At 35.6% G+C, this 23,508-nt stretch overlaps 2 protein-coding genes across 2 annotated transcripts; both read left to right on the top strand.

Annotated features, from left to right (window-relative positions):
- The first annotated feature begins 2,592 nt into the window (after positions 1-2,592).
- On the top strand, positions 2,593-8,140 carry LOC110775107 (probable NAD(P)H dehydrogenase (quinone) FQR1-like 2). The gene is made up of 2 exons (XM_021979715.2): positions 2,593-3,413; positions 7,268-8,140. Exons 1-2 carry the CDS (start codon positions 2,860-2,862, stop codon positions 7,488-7,490), a joined length of 777 nt encoding a protein of 258 aa, XP_021835407.1. The 5' UTR covers positions 2,593-2,859; the 3' UTR covers positions 7,491-8,140.
- Positions 8,141-9,767: 1,627 nt separating this feature from the next.
- Positions 9,768-23,010, top strand: LOC110775101 (aminopeptidase P1). The gene is made up of 16 exons (XM_021979707.2): positions 9,768-10,023; positions 10,264-10,327; positions 11,672-11,811; positions 12,188-12,472; positions 12,768-12,890; positions 15,550-15,810; positions 17,289-17,375; positions 18,696-18,760; positions 19,071-19,137; positions 19,393-19,527; positions 19,640-19,720; positions 20,403-20,457; positions 20,735-20,839; positions 21,504-21,575; positions 21,847-21,971; positions 22,632-23,010. The coding sequence occupies exons 1-16, from the start codon at positions 9,931-9,933 to the stop codon at positions 22,794-22,796; spliced, it is 1,923 nt and encodes a 640-aa protein (XP_021835399.1). The 5' UTR covers positions 9,768-9,930; the 3' UTR covers positions 22,797-23,010.
- Positions 23,011-23,508: the final 498 nt, after the last annotated feature.

Here is a 23,508-nt window from a genome sequence, read left to right as displayed (position 1 = left end):
ACACCTCCTCTCCGCTTCTTTAAATACCATTGTTTTCCCTTTTCTCACTCCTAGTTACAATGCCTCAGTCTTTTCTCAGCCATCTATTTTATTTTCTCTAAGAGCTGTTATATATATTTGTGCAGACCAAGTTTTCCCAAATTATAAGCTCATTGTTGGTAAAGCGTTGTATTTTCATTATTTACTATTGAAAAATGTTGTTAGCCTTTTCCTATTGTCAATTAAGCGAAGTTTTTTATTTTCTGCAAAAGTTATTAAGATAAATTAATTGTCGGCAATTTTTTTTTATTTGAACACGTTTTCCAGATAAGCTAATTATTCATCGTCTTTTCATTATTACTTAGCTCTTGTCCTACTATATCGTTATGTTTTTCGTCTTTTGATCTTTCCCTTCCCTTCATCACCCGGAAGAATGATTTAGGTTTACCCTGTCAAAGGGGTATAAGCTATCCAAATTTCTAAATGATATGTGCCTAAAATAACTAATTTGTTTAATGCTAGTTCTTTGTGCCAAATACACAAAAATGGCCAAATACAATATCATGCAAATATATAAACTTATTGTAGACAAATCAATTAATTTTTAATCATATTGGTTTACGGGTTAATATGTAATCTATGTGTGATTACGGGTTAATCTGTAATCTGTGTTGGTTTACGGGTTAATTTGTAATCAGTAATTTGTATTAGTTTAGGGGTTAATCTGTAATCTTTGTTGATTTATGGGTTAATATGTAATCTGTATCGGTTTACGGTTTTATGCATAGGGTTAATCGGTGTTTTTAGAACATTTATGTTTTTTTAAATTAATTGAACATTTATGTTTGAGCCGAGTTTTAATTTGAGTCGGGTTAATTTGTGTTGGTTTACGGGTTATTAGGGCCCTTCATCTTACCTGTGTTTAGGAAAAAGTGAACATTTATGTAATGAAAATGTTGAATAATAGTGTTCTCATATTTAAATGGTATCAGAATGTAAGTTAGTGGCTCAGTTTTTTATATCGTTGGCTTGATAACTTAATGGTACCAAATATAATTGACAACGATATTAAAAATACAAAATTTTAGGAAAGACGGTCTAACGGTTAGACCACTTTTATGCACTGGAACTAATTAATTATACACTTTAACTAATTAGTTAGCCACTGAAACTAATTAGTTAATTCTGAAATATAATTCAATTAGTTAAGCAATGAAACCAATTAATTATCCAACGAACCAATTAGTTAAACACTAAACCAATTAGTTAAACAATGAAAATGATTAATTAAGCAATGAGATCAATTAGTTAAGATTTTATGAGTTTTAGTTATTAATAAGTTTGTTACAAATTAATAACTATTCGACTCATAAATTTAACTATTTGTCTTCATACCTTAACTATTTTGTTATTCAATTAGTTATGACTTTATTACTTTTAGTTATGTTTTACACCACTTTAGTTAGTATAAAAAAAGTGGTTTAACCGTTAGGCAGTCTTACAAAAAAGTTTCTGTATCAAAAATTGAGCCAATAATATCAAATATATTGTTGGTTGTACATATCAAATAATTCGTACGAAGTATATATATGTCAATGTTATTTGATTTTTGGTCCCTAATTACTTTCTCTCTTCACCTAACCATCTTGCATTGCACAACATAATGTGTTTTATTTTATTGGGTGGAGGGGAAATATTTTGAACCAATTAGTTATTGTACATAGGCTATATAACCCATCAGTTTTAACCACTACATTAAGCCATTATTAATTCTTTTATTGGTAGTGTCTGCAGTGGTTTTGCTTCGCGCTTGTGGTTCTTTTTCGTGTTAGATCATGTTGTGTTCTGGGATTGGTCTGACCTTATTCGATCATACATATTGTTTAAAGCTCTTATTTTATTTACAAGTATAAAAAAAATAGACATACTCCCTCCATCATTGACGCACCTAAGTTTTCACTTAATTTATACGATAAGTTATTGGATGGGTGGTAAGTGGGTGATAAAATCGGGTGATGGACAAAAAATGTCACCATTTGTTTAATTTGAGTTTTCTTCTGTTTATTATGTCGGATAATCGTGTTATTAGATCATTCATTGGATATCCATCTATACTTACCATTTGACTTTTTCAGTTTAAAATACGAGTTAAATAAATAAATAGAAATCAGACTTACCATCTATAATACAAAAAAAATTATGAAAAGTTTGTTTATGAAGCCAAGAAAATGAGTTTAAGATAGAGCTAATCTCTTTTGTGCCTTTTCCCATAAACCCTTGACAATTTAGCTCAGATTGACCCATGGTCATATCGTGGGTTTTAAAAAAATCTCAACGCCGTCACTCTATTGTCACATGCACACGACACACAACAAACCTCTCGTCACAAGGCTCACAACTAGACCCGATCAAAAGACGGGTCAGACCAAGATAAAAAAGTTCTGCCCAAAACCCTCTATTTTGTGCCAAACATAACAAATATTTCAACCTAGACTAACTTTATAACTAAAATTTCAATTTTAGGTTGCCCAAAACACAACAAAAAAATTCCAAAAATATGCCGGGCTCAAAAATCCGATCTAAAAATTCTGTACAAATCCGCTATTTTTCCGTCCAGATCGAACCGGTCTCATGAAGATCAGGTCTACTCACAGCTCAAAGGGTGACAAGTCACAAGCAAAAAAAATCACAATTCAGAGTTGGTCGTCTCTTCTTCATCGTCATCATCGTTGTCGTCAATTTCTGCAAATTCCATTTCATCAAAAAGTCAAACCCCACAATTTTCTTCAAACTCACTCACCTTCAAACTACCCCTTTCTTCTTCCTCATCACCCACCATTTCCGCTCATTTCCCTTCTTCCCCCCCATAAGCTCTAATCAATGGGAAAAGGCGGCGGTTGCGTACCCAGCAAGAAGAAACTCCCCGCCGCCGGAACCACCCCTAGAAACCTCCAACCGGTGGCGCCACCAATCGACGGTGAAAAATCCCCCTCTTCAGAACCAATCCCCACCCCGCAAAACAACGCAGTTATCGACCCAACACCGACTCGGAATCTGAAGCTATACATAGTATTCTACTCGATGTACGGACACGTGGAGGGGTTAGCGAGGAGGATGAAGAAGGGGGTCGATTCGGTAGAGGGTATTGAGGGGGTTTTGTATAGGGTGCCGGAGAATTTGTCGCCGGAGGTTTTGGCTCATATGAAGGCGCCGTCGAAGGATGATTCTATCCCTGAGATTGTTGAGGCGGCGGAACTTGCGGCGGCGGACGGATTCTTGTTTGGGTTTCCGACTAGGTATGGGTGTATGGCGGCACAGATGAAGGCGTTTTTTGATTCGACGGGGCAATTGTGGAAGGAGCAGAGTTTGGCCGGAAAACCTGCCGGATTTTTTGTTAGTACTGGTACTCAAGGCGGCGGCCAGGAGACTACTGCGTAAGTTTTCCGGAATTCAATGCTGATAGCTTGAATTTGGTTCATTTAAGTTTATCATTTTTGATTTTTCAGCAATTGAGATCAGAATTTGCTTCTTGTTTTAATAATTGAGTAATGTGTTTGAGTTTAGTGTCTTGATTTGCCTCCTTTGAAGTGGAAGTTATTAGTTAGGTTATGCAATTGAAGTGTGAATGATGAAATGTGCATGATATTTTTGATATTTTTGATATTTGGACAATGGGGGTTAGAATTTTGGCAACTTGTTTGAAGAGAGTTGTCTGTTTGAGTTTTAAGGACTTGGTTTGATTGCTAGCTTTGATGGCGGAATGTCGTGCTTTAGGATTAGTGTTTGAATTGTGATAACCGTATTTATTGAAGGTGTTATAGGAATGAGCTTGGTATGTGAATAAAACAATTTTGTTCGGTATTTTAGAGGTCTCTCAATTGGTTAATAAACTGATGTAAAGCCTCATTAGGTCAGTTGCCTTTGATAAAAATTGTTTTGCTTGTTAATATGTTTAATTCTCTAGAGGAAATTACTTCGAGATTCATGTCAAGAACATAGCTCATCCACTCCGGAACCCGAAAATACTAGGTAAACACTTATGTTAGTCAGAATTTTGTGCCTTTTGTTGAACCAGAGATTATGCAATAAGATAGACAATGTGGTGGCTTTATACATATCATTTTTTCGGTTTTTCCCCGCAAGAAGCATTTAAAGAAATGTTTCTCTCTACTGAATATAGTTGTTTACTAGTTAAATGTTAGATTTAGTTTCATAACATTAGAGACTTGGAAATTGGCTGGTGAAGCTGGGGAGGTGGTGTCCTAGTTCTCCTAGTATCGCTTCCTAACGCGAGGGGCGGATCCTAAAATATACTTGCTTCGTATTAGTTTTTAGAGGATGCTTAAAAGGAGCTATGCTTATGGTCACTCTGTTAACTTTCATATGAGAGTCAAAAGTTGCAGTTCTCTTCTTTCTTACAGCTTTCCCCAGTCACCATTTACTGCTTAAATGCCACGAATCTCAAGTTCAACTATGCTAAGAATCCTTATCACTACTCTTTACATCACCCTGTTAACTTTCATATGAGAGTCACAAGTTGCAGATCTCTTCTTTCATGCAGCTTTCCCCGGTCACCATTTACTGCTTAAATGCCAAGAATCTCAAGTTCAACTATACTAGGAATCCTTATCACTACTTTTTACATCATTCTGTTAACTTTCATATGAGAGTCAAAAGTCGCAGTTCTCTTCTTTCTTGCAGCTTTCCCCGGTCACCATTTACTGCTTAAATGCCACGAATCTCAAGTTCAACTATACTAAGAATCCTTATCAGTTATCACTACTCTTTACATCACTCTGTTAACTTTCATATGAGAGTCAAAAGTCGCAGTTCTCTTCTTTCTTTCAGCTTTCCACGGTCACCATTTAATGCTTAAATGCCAAAAATCTGAGGAAACAAGTGCAACTATACTAGGAATCCTTATTACTACTCTTTACATCACATCTTTTTTTGTACAACTAAAACGGAATTTGTTCTTGAGAATGACAAAATTTCACCCAAACTGCTGGAAGGCTGGTACCAAGGCCCAACATCACTATAGTCCTATAAACAACAAATACAAGCCTGAATTGTGGTTATCAGTTATCACCTTCACAACCCCAGTTTTAGCTATGATCAATTTACACCATTTATTTCCAGTAGTATTGTTGGTTGCAAGAAGTAAAGAACTCCCTTAACTCTTTAAGCTGGTTGAAGATAGAGCATAATGATTTAAGGACGATCTTTGAGTATTTTGTCCTCTGCAGGCCAGTCTGGAAACTGAATGGGTTCTCAACATGGACATCACATGGGCACATGGCCAAAGTGTTGCTTCATTTGAATAAGAGAGCCTTATTTAGTTGTGAATTAATTTCCAATTTCACCACCCTAGATATTGAGGATGCTGTCAGTTTCCAGCTGTACCTGACTGTTGAGTTAATGAGTTTACTTTTTTTAGGCAGAACTTTAAATTTTACCGTACATGGAACTTCCTAATTATGAGGCAATTCCTCCTTCATGTGTTTTTTAAGAATCCAAAGGATGAATGGAAGGCTAGCTCAGATTTGATGAAAGTTTGAGATTTGTACATTTTTGCTTGAGCAATTAAATTTTGAGTTGTCCTTTCCTGGTGTGAATCTGCTTGGTTGTCCAATTTATTACTGAAGCAAACCAAGAAGGTTCACTCATGCCGATAAATATCTTGTTGAAGGACTAGGGCGAGGGAGGGTGAGGAATCTATCAGTAAATCTTCTGGGGTCACATGTGATTGGGAATAGCGATGAGGGGTAAAATAAAGGAAGGATTAGTAAACGATAATAGCAGCAGATTGCCTTATGGAAGGTCATAGGATAGGTTGATATTGAGATTTTAAGGGCACATGTGAATTTTGAGGTAAATTGGGTTTATTCTTTAGGGTTTTTGGTAAGGGTAAGGAGAAGATATTGTTATGGCACTATGCTTTCATGGCAATTATGTGGTGTATGTGGTTGGACCGTTGGAGAGATACTTGCGAGGGTCTTTTCACGTGGTTAATTACCTTCCGAGTTGTTGTGGAAAGTCACCTTTTTGACATCTTTATAGGCTAAGGCCAATGGGGTTTTCAAAACTTACTCCGTTGGGGAGATACTTTGAAATTGGGGCAATCTGTAACTTTGCTTTCTTGTTTAGAGGACAGCTTGACCTCTTTGTTTACTCTCCCTTTTTACTACTGATAATATAATATAATCTCTTTTCTTATAAAAAATATTTAGAGAAAAATGTTGGTAATAGAAAATAAAAAACACAACGGCATTATACTTCCTCTGTTCTCTAATAGTTGCAACCTTGGTATGGGCATGGGGAAATAGTAGGTTTTGGACCTTTTGGTCCCCACTTGGGTAGTAGATTAGGCAAAACTCGCAAAAGTAAAGGAGGAATAAAGACAAAGTTCTAATTTTAATAGTGAAAAACTACCCAAAATAGTAGCATTGCAACTAAAAAGGAAATTGACGTTTTAGGGAAGTGTTGCAACTATTAGAGAACGGAGGAATTATAAAATTTCCCTAAAAGCTTTTATTATGTGGACCTCTAGTTTCTTCCTTACCAGGACTTGTTGTTTGGTCCAATGTGCTCTAGTTTAGTTTGATGTTTGTGTTTCCTGTGCTGAGGAAACATATGGATGGTTCCTGTCAGAAAACAGAAAGAATTTCTTATTGTGTTTACTGACTTCAGGACTTACCGAGGCTAACTACTTACTACTCCCTCCGGTCCCATTTTTATAGTCCTGTTTCTATTTTGAGCATCCCAAAATTATAATCCTGTTTATATTTTTGGCCATTAAGTTTCCTACTTTCCCATGTAGTGCCCCTCCGTCCCAAAATTGTAATCCTATTTTCTATTTCGGGCGTCCCAAATTTATAGTCATGTTTCCTTATTTGGACATTATTTTTCCCACTTTTCATACACTATTACACTTTCCCATAGACTATATTCCATTTTTTACACTTTTCCTTACACCATATTCCACTTTCTCACTTTCTCATACACTATATTCCTCTTTTCTTAAAACCCGTGTTTTTAGTCAAACGTGACTATAATATTGGGATGGAGGGAGTAATTAAAAATGCATTGAAAACCCAACAAAACTTCCCCAATATACTATATTCTCTTTCGATGTACTATATTCCACTTTCTCATACACATCATTCATCAATGTACTATATTCCAATTTCCCATGTACCATATTCCACTTTTCTTAAAACCCGTGTTTTTAGTCAAACGGGACTATAATTTCAGTGTTCTTTATCCTATTTCTGCAACTTTTTTGCAGTTGGACAGCAATTACTCAATTAGTTCATCATGGAATGCTCTTCGTCCCTGTTGGGTATACCTTTGGTGCTGGAATGTTCAAGATGGACACAATACGAGGCGGCTCTCCGTACGGCGCTGGTGTTTTTGCAGGGGATGGAACTCGAGAACCTACTGACACCGAGCTAGCACTTGCGGAACACCAGGGCAAGTATATGGCTGCAGTTGTCAAGAGGCTTGCCTAGCCTTGATCTTCACCAAATTGTGTTACCTCTTCTGTTGAAGTGTATATGTTCCATTTATTAATATTTGATATCTTGGTTTTCATATATAGTCAGCCTTTTGGCACTTGCATAGAGTTATAGGGCTTTTTTCTGTTCATTATTTTTTTTGGTTTCCTGTTGGTGTTCTTTTTTCATTGTGTTGGATGTATTCTTGGAGTTAAGTTGGTGTACATATTATTTATAATTCAGTGATTGATCGTTTGTTTCAAGGTCATGATAAAAATATGTCAAAGTTTGTAAACAGATATCTTCTTGGCGAAGCATAGATATCGACATATCTTGTCTCTGATTTGAAGCTCTCCGGACTGCCCTTGAGCCAAACTAGACCTGATCAAATTGCGGGCCGGGCCAGGTCATACCTTGAAAATTCTGTCCATTAAGCCGGGCCGGGCTTTTCTTGCCCAAAATCCGCAATTCCGGGCCGAATTTTCTTGCCGAAAACCCGCTGCAGTTGTCAAGAGGCTTGCCTAGCCTTGATCTTCACCATTTAGGTCCCTGTCACTGTTTGATAGAATCCCAATTGTGTTACCTCTTCTGTTGAAGTGTATATGTCACATTTATTATTTGATATGTTGGTTTTCATATATAGCAAGCTTTCTGGGACTTGCATAGAGTTATAGGGCTTTTTTTTTTCTGTTCATTTTTTTGGTTTCCTGTTGGTGTTCTTTTTTCATTGTGTTGGATGTATTCATGGAGTTTAAGTTGGTGTACATATTATTTCTAAATTCAGTGATTGATTTGTTTGTTTCAATGGCATGATAAGAATAAGAATATGTCAAAAGTTTGCAAAGGGATATCAACCATGTCATGTAATTTGTTTTTTTGACATATGCTAAAACAAACAAAACTAAGGACATCAAGAAAAAGAAATAGATGTTGAAGTTGCTTTGTGAGCAAGATTATGCGCCATTTGAACCATGTCATGTAAACTAAATCTAATGTAACTATAGTTTGTGAAAGAAGAAAATAGTAGACATGCTCTTCTAAAAGAAGCCTCGGCTTTTATTTTTCTCCTAAATAATTATGATACTAATAAGACTTCAAGTGGAAATGAATATAATCCGTCCCAATTTAATCAAAATCGATCCTGATAATCATCTTCAAGCCACAAGGTGAATTCTCCAGGAAGCAAATTTGGTGAAGAACAACGTACTCTTGCAAGGAAAGCCTTTGCCAAATGTATTTTTCTTTAGCACAAATAGTAAGCACACTAGGTGAGTTTTCCACGAAGCAAGTTTGGTCAAGAACGTGCGCTTGCAAGGAAAGTCTTTGCCAAATGTATTTTTCTTTATCACAAATAGTAGCACATTAGGTACCAATATGTTTTTGTTTATACAAATAAAAATGATAAATGTATTGATACCTAATGCGGAGTGCTTCGTATATTGTATTAATATCTTAATTTATTTGGATTGAACTTATCAAACCTTACTTGAGCTGAGCTTATTTGAATTGATTAGACATGAATAACTTCAGATCACTTTATAATGTCCGGTAAGGTAACAATTTCCAACAGCTCGAGTCAGATTGCAGCAACTTGTTGGAACTTCTCAAATGTTGGTGAAGGACCTTCTTGATTTAGCTACTTTGTTTGAAGCATGTACTTTTAATTGCGCGATGAGACTTTGTAATAAGGCGGCTCATGCCATCGTCAAGGCCCCCCTTCTCTTTGAGGAGGTCTTAGTGTGGGTGGGTGGGTGCCCGACATTGTTTCTATTGTCCTTGGGATAAAACTTTGATTGAATGAACACCTTCAATTCCTTGTCACAAAAAAAGGTAATAAGTTCCAATCAAGTCAATCATGTCTTATAAGGACATTAACAATAGTGCAAACCTCATCAAGGTTTATTCCTATGCCACATCATCATTTTACAAACCCCATCTTCAACAAACCTTGTGCTAACAATATGTAAACCTATTTATTGATTTACTTATTGGCCCACGCATCTATCATTCAACTCACATCAAAATATTTTCTTTTTACTTTATGTGATGCAAAGAAGTTTGTTTTAGTAACCCGTTTTGAAAAATCTTAGCTTAGCCTATAAACCTCAAAAACATGAAACGAACCTCGTGAAAAAAGCTCTTATTGATATTACTTATTACCCTAAGTTAGACTCTTTCCGATTTACACGATCATGCATTTCATACCAATCAAGTTTAACGGATTACAATAAATTCAGTTCAAATAAGTTCGAGTTTCATCCGACAATAACAATCCTCTCAAATTCCTGCTGACGTCAAAAAATAGCTTTCAAAGTCACAATCAAAATCATACAAATCATCAATAATAATCATATAGTAGTAAGAGTCCCACACTCCCAGAAAACCCCCCCATCACTTACAAGTAGAAGTAGCGGTGTTCAATCACAGAAATTTACAGTTCAGAAAAGAAAAAAACATGGCGGACAAACTCGAAGCTTTGAGATCTTTAATGGCTTCTCACTCTCCTCCACTTCATGCCTTTGTCGTCCCTTCCGAGGATTATCATCAGGTCCTTTTTCTCGATTTCAACTTCAATTTTTTCTAATTTCTATTAATAATTCTGTAAATAACACTTGAATTTTTTCGAGTTTGTATTTTTTGGTGTTAATCTGAATTGTTGTGTTGTTTTAGCAGAGTGAGTATGTATATGATCATCTTCAATTTTCTAATTTCATCTGTTTTTAGTTTGGTTTTGTAAAAATCAGTTGATTTGTAAGTGTTAATCTGAATTGTTGTGTTGTTTTTGCAGAGTGAGTATGTATCTGATCGTGATAAAAGGCGACGATTTATTTCTGGATTTACTGGAAGTGCTGGTATGCGCAATTGCATCTTAAAGCTTGAAACTTTAATTGACTTTATCATCATTGGTGCTGTTTTTTGGATTTTCACACCCTAGTTTGTTGTTTGCATAGTGTAGTTGTTGTTATTATCGGTGGTCTAAGACTCCGTTTGTTTCTACGGAAAATGATTTTACATGGAAAACTATGTTCTAAGTGAAAACATCATCATCATTATCATTACGGCCATTGCTTGAAAGAGGCTCCCTCAACGAGCGAGTCAGACGTACAAAACCTTAACCCTGCTATTGCAGAGAGGCTGTTTTCAGTTGACCCAAAAGCGATAGCGAGTCGACCATCTTCTTCTTCGTGGAAAGAAAGCGAAGAGGTTTTAAAAGCCATTTTGATTTAGTTCATTATATCCCAAAGCCAAAAGAACAAATGAATCTTTTACTCCATCAGATATGGATAATCTTCATGTGAAAACATAATTGTAAAATAGTTTTCCTTTGTTTGTTTGTTTCTTTAGAAGAAAAGAGGAGGAAAATGTAGCATTCCTTTTTTTTTTTTGCAAAAGGAAATTGTTTTTGACCTTTGGGGAAGTTGTTTTACACCTTCAGGAAAATTGTTTTCCATCCCTTAACAAAACAAACAAAGGAAAATGGGAAACTTAATTTTCCGGGAGAATGGTTTCCGTTGAAACAAACGGAGCCGTAGTACGTGATTTCTTAGCTAGGTTGTATTTTTGGAATAATAAAGACATAGAGTAGTGAAGTTTTTGTTATCACAACACCAGTTGGATATAGGGTGCTCCTTGGTTACTACTCCGTATGATTTAGAACTCTAATTTTGTGGCGAAGTTTTAATTTCTGGACGTAGGATGATCCTTGATTACTCTGATTCAGAACTCGAAATCTGTGGCGAACTCTTAGTTTAAATGCATTTGTGGTGTTTGTAATAGCTTTCATTGCTGCGATTTTTCTGTTTCTCTGTGAAAGAGATTGATCTGTTTTGGTAGTTTTATTGTTTCTTGGGATTTTAAAATAGAGATGATTGTTGATGAAATGAGTTTTACCTGTAATTTAGAATTTTGCATAGTTTCATGGCTTTTCTTGAGAATCTTCTCCTTAAATTATGTTTGTACGTCATTTGCTAAGATCACAAGTCTGTCCGTCTTGTCTAGTCGTGATGAGTGTGTGTATTTCTTACTTCCTTAAAGACTGATAGGCACTGGATCAATTAAGAGTACACGTTTTCATTCTTCAATCTGAACAATATTAAAAGTTATAGTTGGACCTGTCTGACTGACTTGTAAGGGATCAATGTTCTCATTTGAAGTTTATTTTTGTGGAACTTCTCAGCAGTCTCTGTTCTTTCTAGGTTTGGCCCTCATAACAACGAATGAGGCATTGCTTTGGACCGATGGAAGGTACTTCTTGCAGGCGGAGAAAGAGCTGAGCGATCAGTGGAGGCTAATGCGTATGGGAGAAGATCCTGCTGTAGAGATCTGGATGGCGGATGTGAGTGTGCCCTTTCTTTGTAGCCTTTTTCTTTTCCGTTCATGGTTTGAACTATAGAAAGATATAGGGAAAAATTCCTAGATTTTTTTTAGTCATTTTATAATCTAAAATACGAGTTGTACTATACTACTATGTGAATGCTTTAAAAAAAAAAGGAAGCAAGAAAGGTATATATATTACTATCAACTGAATTATTACAACCTAAGCTCTCCTCTAAATCAGATAAACCAAGGATTATCTTTAAAAGAGGTAGCAAAAACAGAAAGGCAACAACCACTGTACAATGGCATAATCGCCTGTTTTTTATACAAAATATTAAACCATTATAATATGTGAATGCTGAAGTGAGTTGCCTTTATTATCTGTTGTCTGCCAGAATCTGCCAGAAGATGCAGCTATCGGCATTGACCCCTGGTGTGTATCAATAGACACTGCACATAGATGGGAGCGTGCCCTTGAGAAGAAGCAACAGAAGTTGGTTTCGACCTCAAACAATCTTGTTGACCAAATCTGGAAAGATAGGCCAGAAGCTATGGTCAATCCTGTCAATGTGCAACCACTGGAGTTTGCCGGACGCACAGTTTCCGAGAAGCTACAAGATTTAAGGAGAAAACTTATGCAGGAGAAAGCACATAGTATTATTGTCTCTGCACTTGACGAGGTAATATTTTTGTCTATTTTGTGTATGGTATCTGTGGTCTCCCTTTTATTTACCCTGAATTTATCTTATTTATACATGTTAATATATTTCCTTATTTCCCTGATTTCTTGTTAGGATATACTACTCTGTATTTTGCTTCACTGGGTCTGTGTGTGTACATAGATAGTTCTATCATTCTATGAGAAGCAACATCTCTGATAGAGTCCCTAATGGAGGAGGGACTTCATGCAATAGATTGCCATTGGAAAACACATCTGTGTCTCATGCTGTTTTTTATGGGCGAACTTGTTTTCAGGTTGCTTGGTTACTCAATGTTCGTGGAAATGATGTTTCTTATTGTCCAGTTGCTCATGCTTTTGCTGTAATAACATCAGAATCAGCATTCTTTTATGTGGATCAAAGAAAAGTGTCTCCTGAGGTTAGTATCTACTCTCGGGTAGTTTGTGGCCGAGATTATTGACAGAAATATATAACATTGTTGTTTCTAGCTAGTTCAAAGTATCATTTGCACCAGATACATGTGGTAAGGTCAACTGCACACTTATGTACTTGTATAAAGAAGGATAGGTACTGTGGAATAGTCTTCTCAAGGAGTAAATTACATAGTCGTTGGCTCTTGGTCAAACATTATCTTGTTGGCAGGCATGTGAGCAACTTAATTCTAGATTAAGTTGAAATATAGAAACAAACTATTTTATATTCATGTGTTGAACAGGTTGTTCACTTAGTAAATTGTGACTTATATTAAGGTGAACTGTAAGTAACAAAATAGACGATCTTTTTCAAAAGGATATCGTGTTAAAGTTAATGTAGTGGGAATATTGAAAGATGATTGGGTGAATATGCATATATTTAGAAAAGAGAACATAAAATTGGACAAACGAAAATATGAATAAGGACGACATAGAGCATACTACTCTCTCCGTCTCTTAATAAGTTCAACACTTGTAAAAGCACAAAGTTTTAGGCAATTTTATTAAGTTGTATAATTTAATGTGCAAATGGGTAAAGTTGTGATTACATATGTTGATGAAAGGTGATTACAACAACAACAACAACAAAGCCTTAGTCCCAAAATGATTTGGGGTCGGCTAACATGAATCGTCGTAGGAGATCGTCATTGTCACCAATCAAACAAAAAAGGAGCAAGAAGTAATAAGAAAAACAAGGAAGAGAAAGTGGAATTAATGAAAGTAAGATAAGAGAAAAATGTATATATATTATAGAAGATATATTGTAAGAGATAATAAAAAATAAGTAAAGTTTAAAATAAATGAATAAGTAAAATAAGTATATTTCAAAATAGCATGTAAATTAAAAAATTAAAAGAATTTTAAAAATCAAATTAAAATAAAAATAAGAATAAAAAATAAAATAAAAATAGAAAGAAACAAAAACATGAAAACTGTATAAATCAACTGAAGTCATCAATGCATATTCTCTCCCTCCACTCTGTCCTATCCAACGCCATATTTTCCTCAATCCCAAGAAAGCTCATATCGTGCTCAATCACCTTCCTCCAAGTTTTCTTAGGTCTTCCCCTACCCCTTGCAATTCTATCACTTTGCCACCCTTCTATCCTCCTAACCGGGGCATCACTTGGTCTTCTGCTCACATGTCCAAACCATCTTAAACGACTTTCCATCATCTTAAACTCAATCGGTGCAACCCCTACTTTCTTCCTAATAATCTCATTCCTCAAACGATCCTTTCTTGTATGCCCACACATCCAACGTAACATGCGCATCTCCGCCATATAGTGAAGAGAGAAATTTAAAAAATAGGTAGTTGGGTAAGAGAGAGGAGGGGAAATAATAAAAGAATTGGAAGTGTAGTAAGTGGGAGGGGAGAGAAGAATAAAATATAGAAGGAAGTTATCATTTATGGAAGTGATACACTTATTCAGAAACGGCCAAATAAGACAAGCAATGCACTTATTTAGAAATGGAGGGAGTATTAAATTACCGTGGAAAGTCACAACTCTCTTGTTTAATTAATCATAGATTACGCCTAAATTAGGTTTATTTCGTGAATTATTATGAGTATTTGATTCATTATCACATTTCCTTCTTCCAAAAGTGTAAGGTTGGTTCCCTGTATTTCATTTTGATGTTCCAATTTGGAATATGGAAAGAAACTAAGGATTTGGTAGAGTATGATAAAAATAAGGGTGAGTTAATGGGGGTAATTAAGACCCATTTGGTAGGGTATTTTGGGTTATTAGTTATAAATTGTGGATGGGAAGTGTTAGTCGGGGTGAGACCCATTAGGTGGGATATTTGGGAGTAATGGAGGCCTTAAAACTTGAAAGAACTGATTCTAAATCAGAACAATATTTTGAAATGATTTATTTGTAATAGGCTACAAGGAAAGTAGGAAAATAAAAAAGAAACAGAGGGAGTATCGAATTTGTTGAATTCACCATTTGGATGGATCTCAATTTAGATTTTTCTTACAAATAAATGAACTCTAATGACCGTGCTTTGATTGTTGATTCAATATTCTACGGGATGCCAATTCGTCAAAGTCTCCCTTAACCAAGAGAGGATTGCACCACTACCCTTCGATCTCTCTCACCTTTCAAATTTGCAATATCCTTTCCGTTGCCGAGCACCATCACCGCTCTTCCTTTTCCAAATTACCCGTTCCACACTGCTCATTGCCACCCTTCCATTGCCAGAACTACCCTTTCTTCATCTAGGTTACTAGCACCATTATGCAAACCCTGTCTCACTTCTACTGTTTCCACTGTTTGTGTTTTTCACTTCATCCCCCACATCCAATACCCACAACCAAAATACTGACAATCTGGCATTGTCCAGGATTCACGCATGTAACACTCAGAGACCTACTTCCCCACCTGTCTCACTTCTACTTAGGAAAGGGGAGAAAATTACATCGTAGGATATTCTGGCAATAGTGAAGTTGTTCCGAGGAACCTATAGTCTATATCAATTTGCAAATCGTATCAGTTTGCCTACCAAAGACCTTGGTTTCATTCAATTTTCTACCTCGTTTCTCTTAATTTTTGTGTCCATTCTTTATCCCATACGAATTACTTAAGAGTTATTTTTCAGGTGTTTGCTTACCTGACAGAGAACAAGATTGAAGTTCGAGACTATGATGCAGTTAGTGCCGATGTGGAACTCCTTGCAACCAACCAGCTTGCTTCTTCCTTGTCTTTTAATGCTGCTGAAGATAAAATTGGCCAGATGGGAAAAGAATGTAAATTCATATGGATGGACCCTCGTTCATGCTGCTATGCGTTGTATTCCAAACTCAAGACTGATCAGGTCTTGTTGCAGCAGTCTCCTTTGGCCCTCGCAAAAGCTTTGAAGGTAACAGTTTTATCTGGTATGTAGGACACTGCAAATTAATAAGCTTGCAGCAATGACCAAGCTCAATTGTGATGCCTATGTTTGATGGATGGTTCAGTATCATCTTTTCTTGAAAGAAGGGCACAATAGCTGGGACCCAAGTTCGTTGGGTGCCTTACATAAATATCTATTTCAGTAGTTGACAGTGTATCAAACGACCAAATAACACATCTAGCAAACTAGTAATGTCATGCCCTCAATGGTCGTGCCTCCGTGTTTTGGTTGAATTCCTATTTGGGGGTCACTTCCTGTTTTATTGATGGTAGAGCGTAGAATCTTCTTAATAGCTCTTGAAGGATAATTGGAATTTCGTTTTTCTCTCATTTCACAAGAGGTATTTTGCTGTGATGCGGTGATAAATGGTCAAATGATGGATTCTCAATTTCCCATTACACTTTAAGATTAACCGTGAAATCTCATGAAGTCAGTGCGACAGATCAGAAAAAGTAGGAGTTGAGAGAGGGCTGACCTAGGGTTAGCGAGACAGGTGTCTTTCACTTTAGGTCCTCGAGTCCCTTCTTAGCTAATATCAGGAGGCTGGGGTAAGTTGGATAATTTTTCTATACTAACTTGCTTTGGCCATAGCCTTCATGTCTAATTTCAAATTTGGCAAATTAGATATCTTAGAAAATTAATTAAGCTTACTTTCAAATGGCTCTATTCTACTTCTAGTAATCAGAATAAAGTCGTGGTGGAAAGAACGCAAGGGTGTCAATTTTCATGAGTTTTAATATTGGTTTTTACCTCTTCTATATGTTTTTAGATTGACTGCGGTATATGACACTTGAAAGTTTATTCAACGTAGCATCCAAGATGTAAGAATAAAGCCAAATCAAGGAAGAAATACTAATAATGAACCTAGATTAATGGAGGATGTCCAAAATTAATTGTCAAAATCCGTTTTTTTGACTTTACCTTTTGTTTATCATCATTAGGTGTTACTCCGTACGTGGTACCAAACCACCAGCAGTTAAGATTTGACACAACGTGTTATCTGCATGTCAAAGCTAAGCTGGGTTGTAAACCTTAAAATCAACTAGTCAAACAAGCTGAGGGTATTTAATTTCATAGTCTATCTCATACTTCTATATTGTTTATATGAAACGACTGTGAACAGCTGATTTATTTGTAAAAGAGTTATTTGTAATGCAAATCCTTGAAGCTATGCTATCATTATGGGATTAGGTAGCTTCTCCATTTTCCCATTTCCTTTAAGAACCACTTGGTGAGAAGCAAAAAAGCCAAGCGGCTTGTTCTCTATGAGCTAACCAGAATATCCTTGGAGAAAGTGCAGTTGTTTTTGAAAAAACTGATTTTTATCACCTACTATGATAGTATTGTACTTCTACAATAGAGCTTTCAAACATAGTCTTTTAGGTATGTATTTCCTATTATAGAAGTTAAATTTCTGCCAAGTACTAACGGATAGAGAATTTCAGAATCCTGCTGAAATGGAAGGCTTGAAGAAGGCGCATATGCGGGATGGTGCAGCTGTAGTGCAGTTCCTTGTTTGGCTTGATAAGCAGGTAAATTTGCTTTCAACTTGTTAGGCCTTTACTAAGATTTTCTTTGAACGATGCATTGTTTAAGATTCAAAAGTACGTCATTTATGAACTAATGAAATAGAGAACCATTTTGTGCGGGTTATTGGCTCTCTGTGGCAATTAGGTGACAGCTATTAGATAGTTTATTAAGAGTCCAAAATGCTTAACATTCCTCCGAGTCTCGGACCTATGCTTTTATCATTTTCTCCAAAAGTTTCATGGTATGACTCATAAGCTTATTCCTCGATGGTTAGAGCAATTTTGAGCATCTCTTTTGTTCTTATAAATTAGTACCAAGGTGCTCTTCCTTCCATTTCGTGGTATTCTGTTTTCCCTCCAAATGTTGTTGAATAAGTTCACAACTCAATACCATCCTTCTTAGGCATCTGCAAACCTCAGTAGGAATACCATCTTCTTTATTTCTATCCTCAAAAAAGACGAAGATGTCTCTTGTAACGTCCACTTTACTCCCATTATATAAGTCATCAAAGTATTCCCTCCATCCTAGCCTTGATATCTTCATCCTGGACGAGAATCCTATGGTTTTTGTCCTTCACAATTTTCACCTTAGAGAGATCCTTATTCAACACTTTTCTTCTAGGTATCTTGTAAATATCTTTTTTCCCATATCCGAGTCTAGTTTGTCATAAACCTCCTTATATTCTTGTCTTTGCTAGCTGAAAATCTCTGTTTCACTTCAAAAAATTACAATGTTATTATTCTGGTCATTCATACATTTTCCCAATGTTAAACAACAATTTTTTCTCCTTAATTGCTGCTTTTACTTCCTCGTTCCAGTGTTTCACCATGATGTGTCCTTCTTGTGTTCCCCTTAATTTCCGTAGAACCTCCTTGGCTACTCTATACAGTTCTCCATCTTGATCAAGTAGAGTCGGGGTCCACCTCTGAGGCCCAATAACCACTCAATCATAAAAACCATTACGTCGTTGTTGATGCTGACTTCTTGTTGTTTCTTCATGTGATAGTTTGTGGATACAGTGACTTTATTTGCGGCATTAGAAGCTGGGGCTTTTAGAGTATGTTCAGTTGTTGAAATACAAAGGAACTGGGCTAACATGTAAATACTTTTTTGTATATCCCCTATAGGACATAAGGACAAAAAGAGGGGTTTTAGTTAGCAAATAAGGGATGCGTTTAGCTGATTAACTCTTACCATCTTTCGCGAGGAATAAGTTGTTAGATGTAGCTTGAAACACTTACAAAAGCTACTTCGTACTTTTTTCCAAGAACTTTTTGCATCCTAAGTTCCTAACTCTAAAGTGAAATGTTCGAATTTCGCAGATGCAGGAGCTTTATGGGGCTTCTGGCTATTCCTTCGAGGCTGAGACAAAAAAGAAAGAACCTTTGTAAGTAGTCTTTTCCTTTATCAATGCTAGTTCAGTGTTACTCTTCTACAGTGTGAATTTAGTAACGATTGGTATTAGCACGAGAATTTGATGTAATTATTCCTCTCTTTATTTTGGGATGATTATGGCTGTTTAAATCCACATAATGTGAACTAATTGATGTATGCTTTCTATGTCCGTGTCTCATGCATATTTCCATCATGTTTTACATGCATATTCCTGTTTTTAATTTTTAATTGCTGACTAAAGAAGGTTTTGATCAGTACGTCTTACATATTTCAATCATTCCCACTCCTGGGAATACTTGCAGGGAAGCACAGAAAATGACGGAAGTCACGGTGAGTGACAAGCTTGAAGGTTTTCGTGCATCAAAGGAGGTAATTATCTTTCATACGAGATTTTAGATTTATTTGTTTATTCTTTTCCATTTTCTAATCCATTATAAATCAAGCTACTGTGTAATCAACCTTTTATTAGAATTGATTGACCTTCAACTTCATAATAAACAAGTGGTTGAGGATAGTATAGAGTGATATTTGATATAGTCTGTTACATGACTTACATCGAAACTAGAATGTGCTGATTTGAGTCTTTCAGGAATCAGGACGTCTTCTAATTCATTTTCTTTTCAGCATTTTAGGGGGCTGAGTTTTCCAACTATCTCATCTGTTGGTCCAAACGCGGCAATTATTCATTATGGACCTGATCCACAAACTTGTGCTGAGATGAATCCAGATCAAATTTACCTGTTTGATTCAGGAGCACAGGTAGACCAAACAATTTAATTTAAGCAGCATGAATTATTTCTTTTTCGCTGTTATTTCAAAACCGTTGTTAATGTTTATTTTGTTTTTGATCTTGTTGGTTGGCCTTTAAAAGTATCAAGATGGAACAACTGATATAACTCGGACAGTACATTTCGGACAACCTTCTGCTCATGAAAAGACATGCTACACAGGGGTACGTATCTTTACTGCAGAATGTTGTACATATTGTTTCTCAATCCATCTTCTTCATACCTATGGATGGACATTGCTATTAGCATATAACAAAGAATGCTTGCTTCATTCTACCCTTATGGGAAACTTTTGCGATTTGTTGAGGTATTTTCTAAATGTGGATTAGATGACCTAAATGATGAAGTGAACTCTTATTAGATGATGTTGCTTCCTTTTTTTGTAAAAGCAGCTGTTGCATACACTTCTCAAATTTTGAAATGATCTGAAGAAAGTGTTGTTGTTTTCCCCTCTGTTTGGTAACAAAGTATTTTCTGCTTATTTATGAGGACCAGTGTCTTGTGTTGTTTCCATTGAATATTTACAACCCACAAATGCTGGTTCGCTATTTGAATCTCTTTGTTGCACGGTCTATCCCTTTTACATTTTCCCACAGTTATTTCCACTCGCCAGCTTTGGCTGAAGAACAGTTATGAATTCTCCCTTCACTCTTAGAGGCATGTTGCAAGCACTCACACCTATTGTGCATAGGATTCAAACTTTATCTTCTCTGGATCATATTGTTTTAAATAACTTATACTAAAAGTCGAGAGACATATTTTATTTTTTTCTCAGGATCATAATTGTTATAAATAACTTTTAGTTCATCTTGGTTTGAGTTCTGACATGTTCTGTTAACTTTTCAGGTTCTTAAAGGTCACATTGCATTAGGAAATGCTCGGTTTCCAAACGGAACTAATGGTACTGACTACTGAGCTTTTGTCTCTGCCCGTGTTTTGAATATTGATTAACCCAGTTGTGGAAGTCTAGATTTATGTTATTGGTGTGATATTGTGCTGGGTAAAAGATGGTCTATGTCTCTATGACAGTGAGAACTGTAAAAACAGGATTCATCTCATGATGCTCTTACAGTTAAAAGCACACTATGATCTTGTTCAGTTTGATGTTAATTATTCTACCCTGTAATATTAGGTTTATGGTGCATGTAACTTATATTGCTCGATGATTGATGTATCAGGTCATGCTCTTGATATTCTTGCACGAGTTCCTCTGTGGAAATATGGGCTTGATTATCGACATGGTACAGGTCACGGCATAGGATCTTACCTTAACGTGCATGAAGGTGAGTAATGAGTACTAATATTGTTTCTAATGGCTTCTATATCACACAAGTAACGACTCACAGACTCACAGTTCCCTTTTGCAGGACAATATGTGTTGGTTAATAAGTTGACAAAACTAAGGCTCTGTTCTGTTCACCTTATTTCCATTTATTTAAGTCCAGTTAAGTTCAGATAAGATAAGTTCATGAAAAATAAGGGTCGATCAAGTACAATTTATAGCTAAAATAAGTATTGATAAGTTCAGAAAAAATAAGTGAAAATCAGATGAATAAAACGCACCCTAAGTGTATTTTATTTGGATCACATTCAACTGTACTACTAAAATAAGAAAGAGAACTGAAATTACGGCACAACTCACTGACCCTACATATTAATCCTACTATTCTAGTAATCTCAACTGTGGAGCTATCGATCTTGAGAACATTCTTTTTCTTTGGTCTGGAACACGATTCAATGAAATCAAAGGGGACAACCTTCCACTAGAATCCTCATTTAGCTCTGTAAACCCATTTCTCGTTGTCAAAGAAATAAGTAATACTGTATTAAGATTTTCCATTTCCTTTTGTCATTTTTTTAATACATCTAGCTAGTATTAAGCTCCAATTTGTATTTTTATCTTTTTTTTTTTTGAGGTGAATCATCTACATTTTTCTGTTTGAGCAGGTCCTCATTTAATTAGCTTCAGACCTCAGGCTCAGAATGTGCCTCTGCAAGCTGCAATGACTGTAACAGATGGTTAGTACAGTACTCAGTATATATGCAACATCAATATGCATGAATTTCTACCAAAGTTTTTACTTTTTCTTTGTTGATTCTTGCTGAAGACAGGCGATTAGTTACGCCAAATAATGATTTTGTTTTGTGACACTAATCGGTTATCACTTCCGTTTTCTCATCCTCATCTTGCTACTATTCCCTTCTTTATTTGGTGTTCTTTTCTCAAACCGGAACTTTTTGGGTATTTCTCCATGTTATTTGATTAAATTGCATTGAATCGGTTTTGCAGAGCCTGGTTACTATGAGGACGGGAATTTCGGTATTAGATTGGAGAATGTGCTTATAGTAAATGAGGCAAATATCAAATTCAACTTTGGCGACAGAGGATACCTAGAATTTGAGCATATTACATGGGTAAATTTATAACCTCTTTAGTTTCAGATACGTTTTTATCTTCTTTGTTTTGAGACTTGAAACCTAATTTCTTAACGGGCTGGATTATGCTCCCAAATACTTGCATTAGGTTGTGATCAGGAAAAAAACTATCTAGGCTCCGTTCTATTGAACTTATTTTGTCTGAACTAAAAAACTTATCTGAACTTAACTGAACTTATCTGAACTTATCTGAAATAAGTAAGTATACATAGTACATAGTATTTCGTATTATCTTTAATTGATTGAAAGATACAGCCGACACACAGTATATCACCCAAATTGTGAAATGTTAACATGAATGATCGAAGCTTTTGACCCTTTCATTCAACTAACCCCTGCTTAATTTTTTTAAAAAGATAGAAAGTAAAACTAGAAATGTTCTATAACTTGCTTAGTTTTCCGTGAATACTATAGTATGTTTGATAAAACTAGGATTTCAGTTATTTAACTAAAGTTGGGGTGTAATCTTAATCTTCCTGTACAACTATTTTTGTATTCGCGCGTTACACAAATGTCGTAAAAGGATAAATGACCACTTCAATTAAGATTTTATTACCGTCTTTCGGCAATTTTTGCATCTGTTTTCACCAATACAATATGCTTATTTTTGGTGATCAAAATTGTTGAATTTTGTTTCAGGCTCCATATCAACATAAGTTGATAGATTTGAAACTTCTAACTCCAGAAGAAATAAATTGGGTGAACATTTATCATTCAAAGTGTCGAGAAATTTTGTCACCTTACATGAATGAGACTGAGATGGCATGGCTAAGGAAAGCTACTGAATCAATTGATATGGCTTAACTTAGTTTCATATCTACATTCCTTATTTAATTCAACTCAATTTTCAATTTTACAAGATCTTGTAATTTTAATTTTTTTCTTTATTGTATTTTTTCTTTTGAGATTGTTAATCAAATATGTTGTCACATGTGTTTACTTCCTTTTAGTTTGTAGTTGGCCATAAATTTGTGTACTGAGTATATTTTTGACAAATATTTACATATTTTTTTACCCACTTTCTCTTATTTTATCCACATTATTTTGGAGGGTTTAGAAATTGGTTGTGTACAACATACACCAAATATATTACTTCCTCTTCACTGGTTTTTTTTTTTTTTTTTTTTTTATAATTCCAATCTTCCTTATATGACCATAGAAAACATTTGCCAAAATTTAGGAGTTTTCGAGATCGGGGGTCTTGGAACCTCTAAATTTGGTTAAATTTGGACATTTTTGGAATCCGGAAAGTTTAGGGTTCTGGACGTTTCCATATACCCCGTGGGTCCTCGGGGGCTTATTGGGTGCTTAAAACCATCTAATTCACCTCTTAAATGATATTTTTGTCGGTTTTTTTTAAAACGTATGTTGTCGAATCAAGGTGCATATCGGGTGCACATGATTGGTGCATATATTTCAAAATCAGGTTTTATATGCAAATAATATCCTTGAAATGATCAAATATTATGAGTATTATTGACATTTTACGTGGACACTAAAACTCAAGACCTAGGTT

Source organism: Spinacia oleracea, chromosome 3, assembly GCF_020520425.1.
Source record: "Spinacia oleracea cultivar Varoflay chromosome 3, BTI_SOV_V1, whole genome shotgun sequence".
Classification (NCBI taxonomy): Eukaryota; Viridiplantae; Streptophyta; class Magnoliopsida; order Caryophyllales; family Amaranthaceae; genus Spinacia; species Spinacia oleracea.
The sequence above is the reverse complement of the archived record's forward strand: the minus strand, read 5'-3'. Positions and strand labels throughout refer to the sequence as shown.

Bases quoted from the DNA above. Each gene is read 5' to 3' on its own strand.
- LOC110775101 (XM_021979707.2), top strand. From the start codon at position 9,931: ATGGCGGACAAACTCGAAGCTTTGAGATCTTTAATGGCTTCTCACTCT. The intron at 10,024-10,263 runs GTCCTTTTTCTC...TTGTTTTTGCAG, and splicing joins CTTCCGAGGATTATCATCAG to AGTGAGTATGTATCTGATCG. The intron at 10,328-11,671 runs GTATGCGCAATT...TGTTCTTTCTAG, and splicing joins TGGATTTACTGGAAGTGCTG to GTTTGGCCCTCATAACAACG.
- LOC110775107 (XM_021979715.2), top strand. From the start codon at position 2,860: ATGGGAAAAGGCGGCGGTTGCGTACCCAGCAAGAAGAAACTCCCCGCC. The intron at 3,414-7,267 runs GTAAGTTTTCCG...ACTTTTTTGCAG, and splicing joins GGCGGCCAGGAGACTACTGC to TTGGACAGCAATTACTCAAT.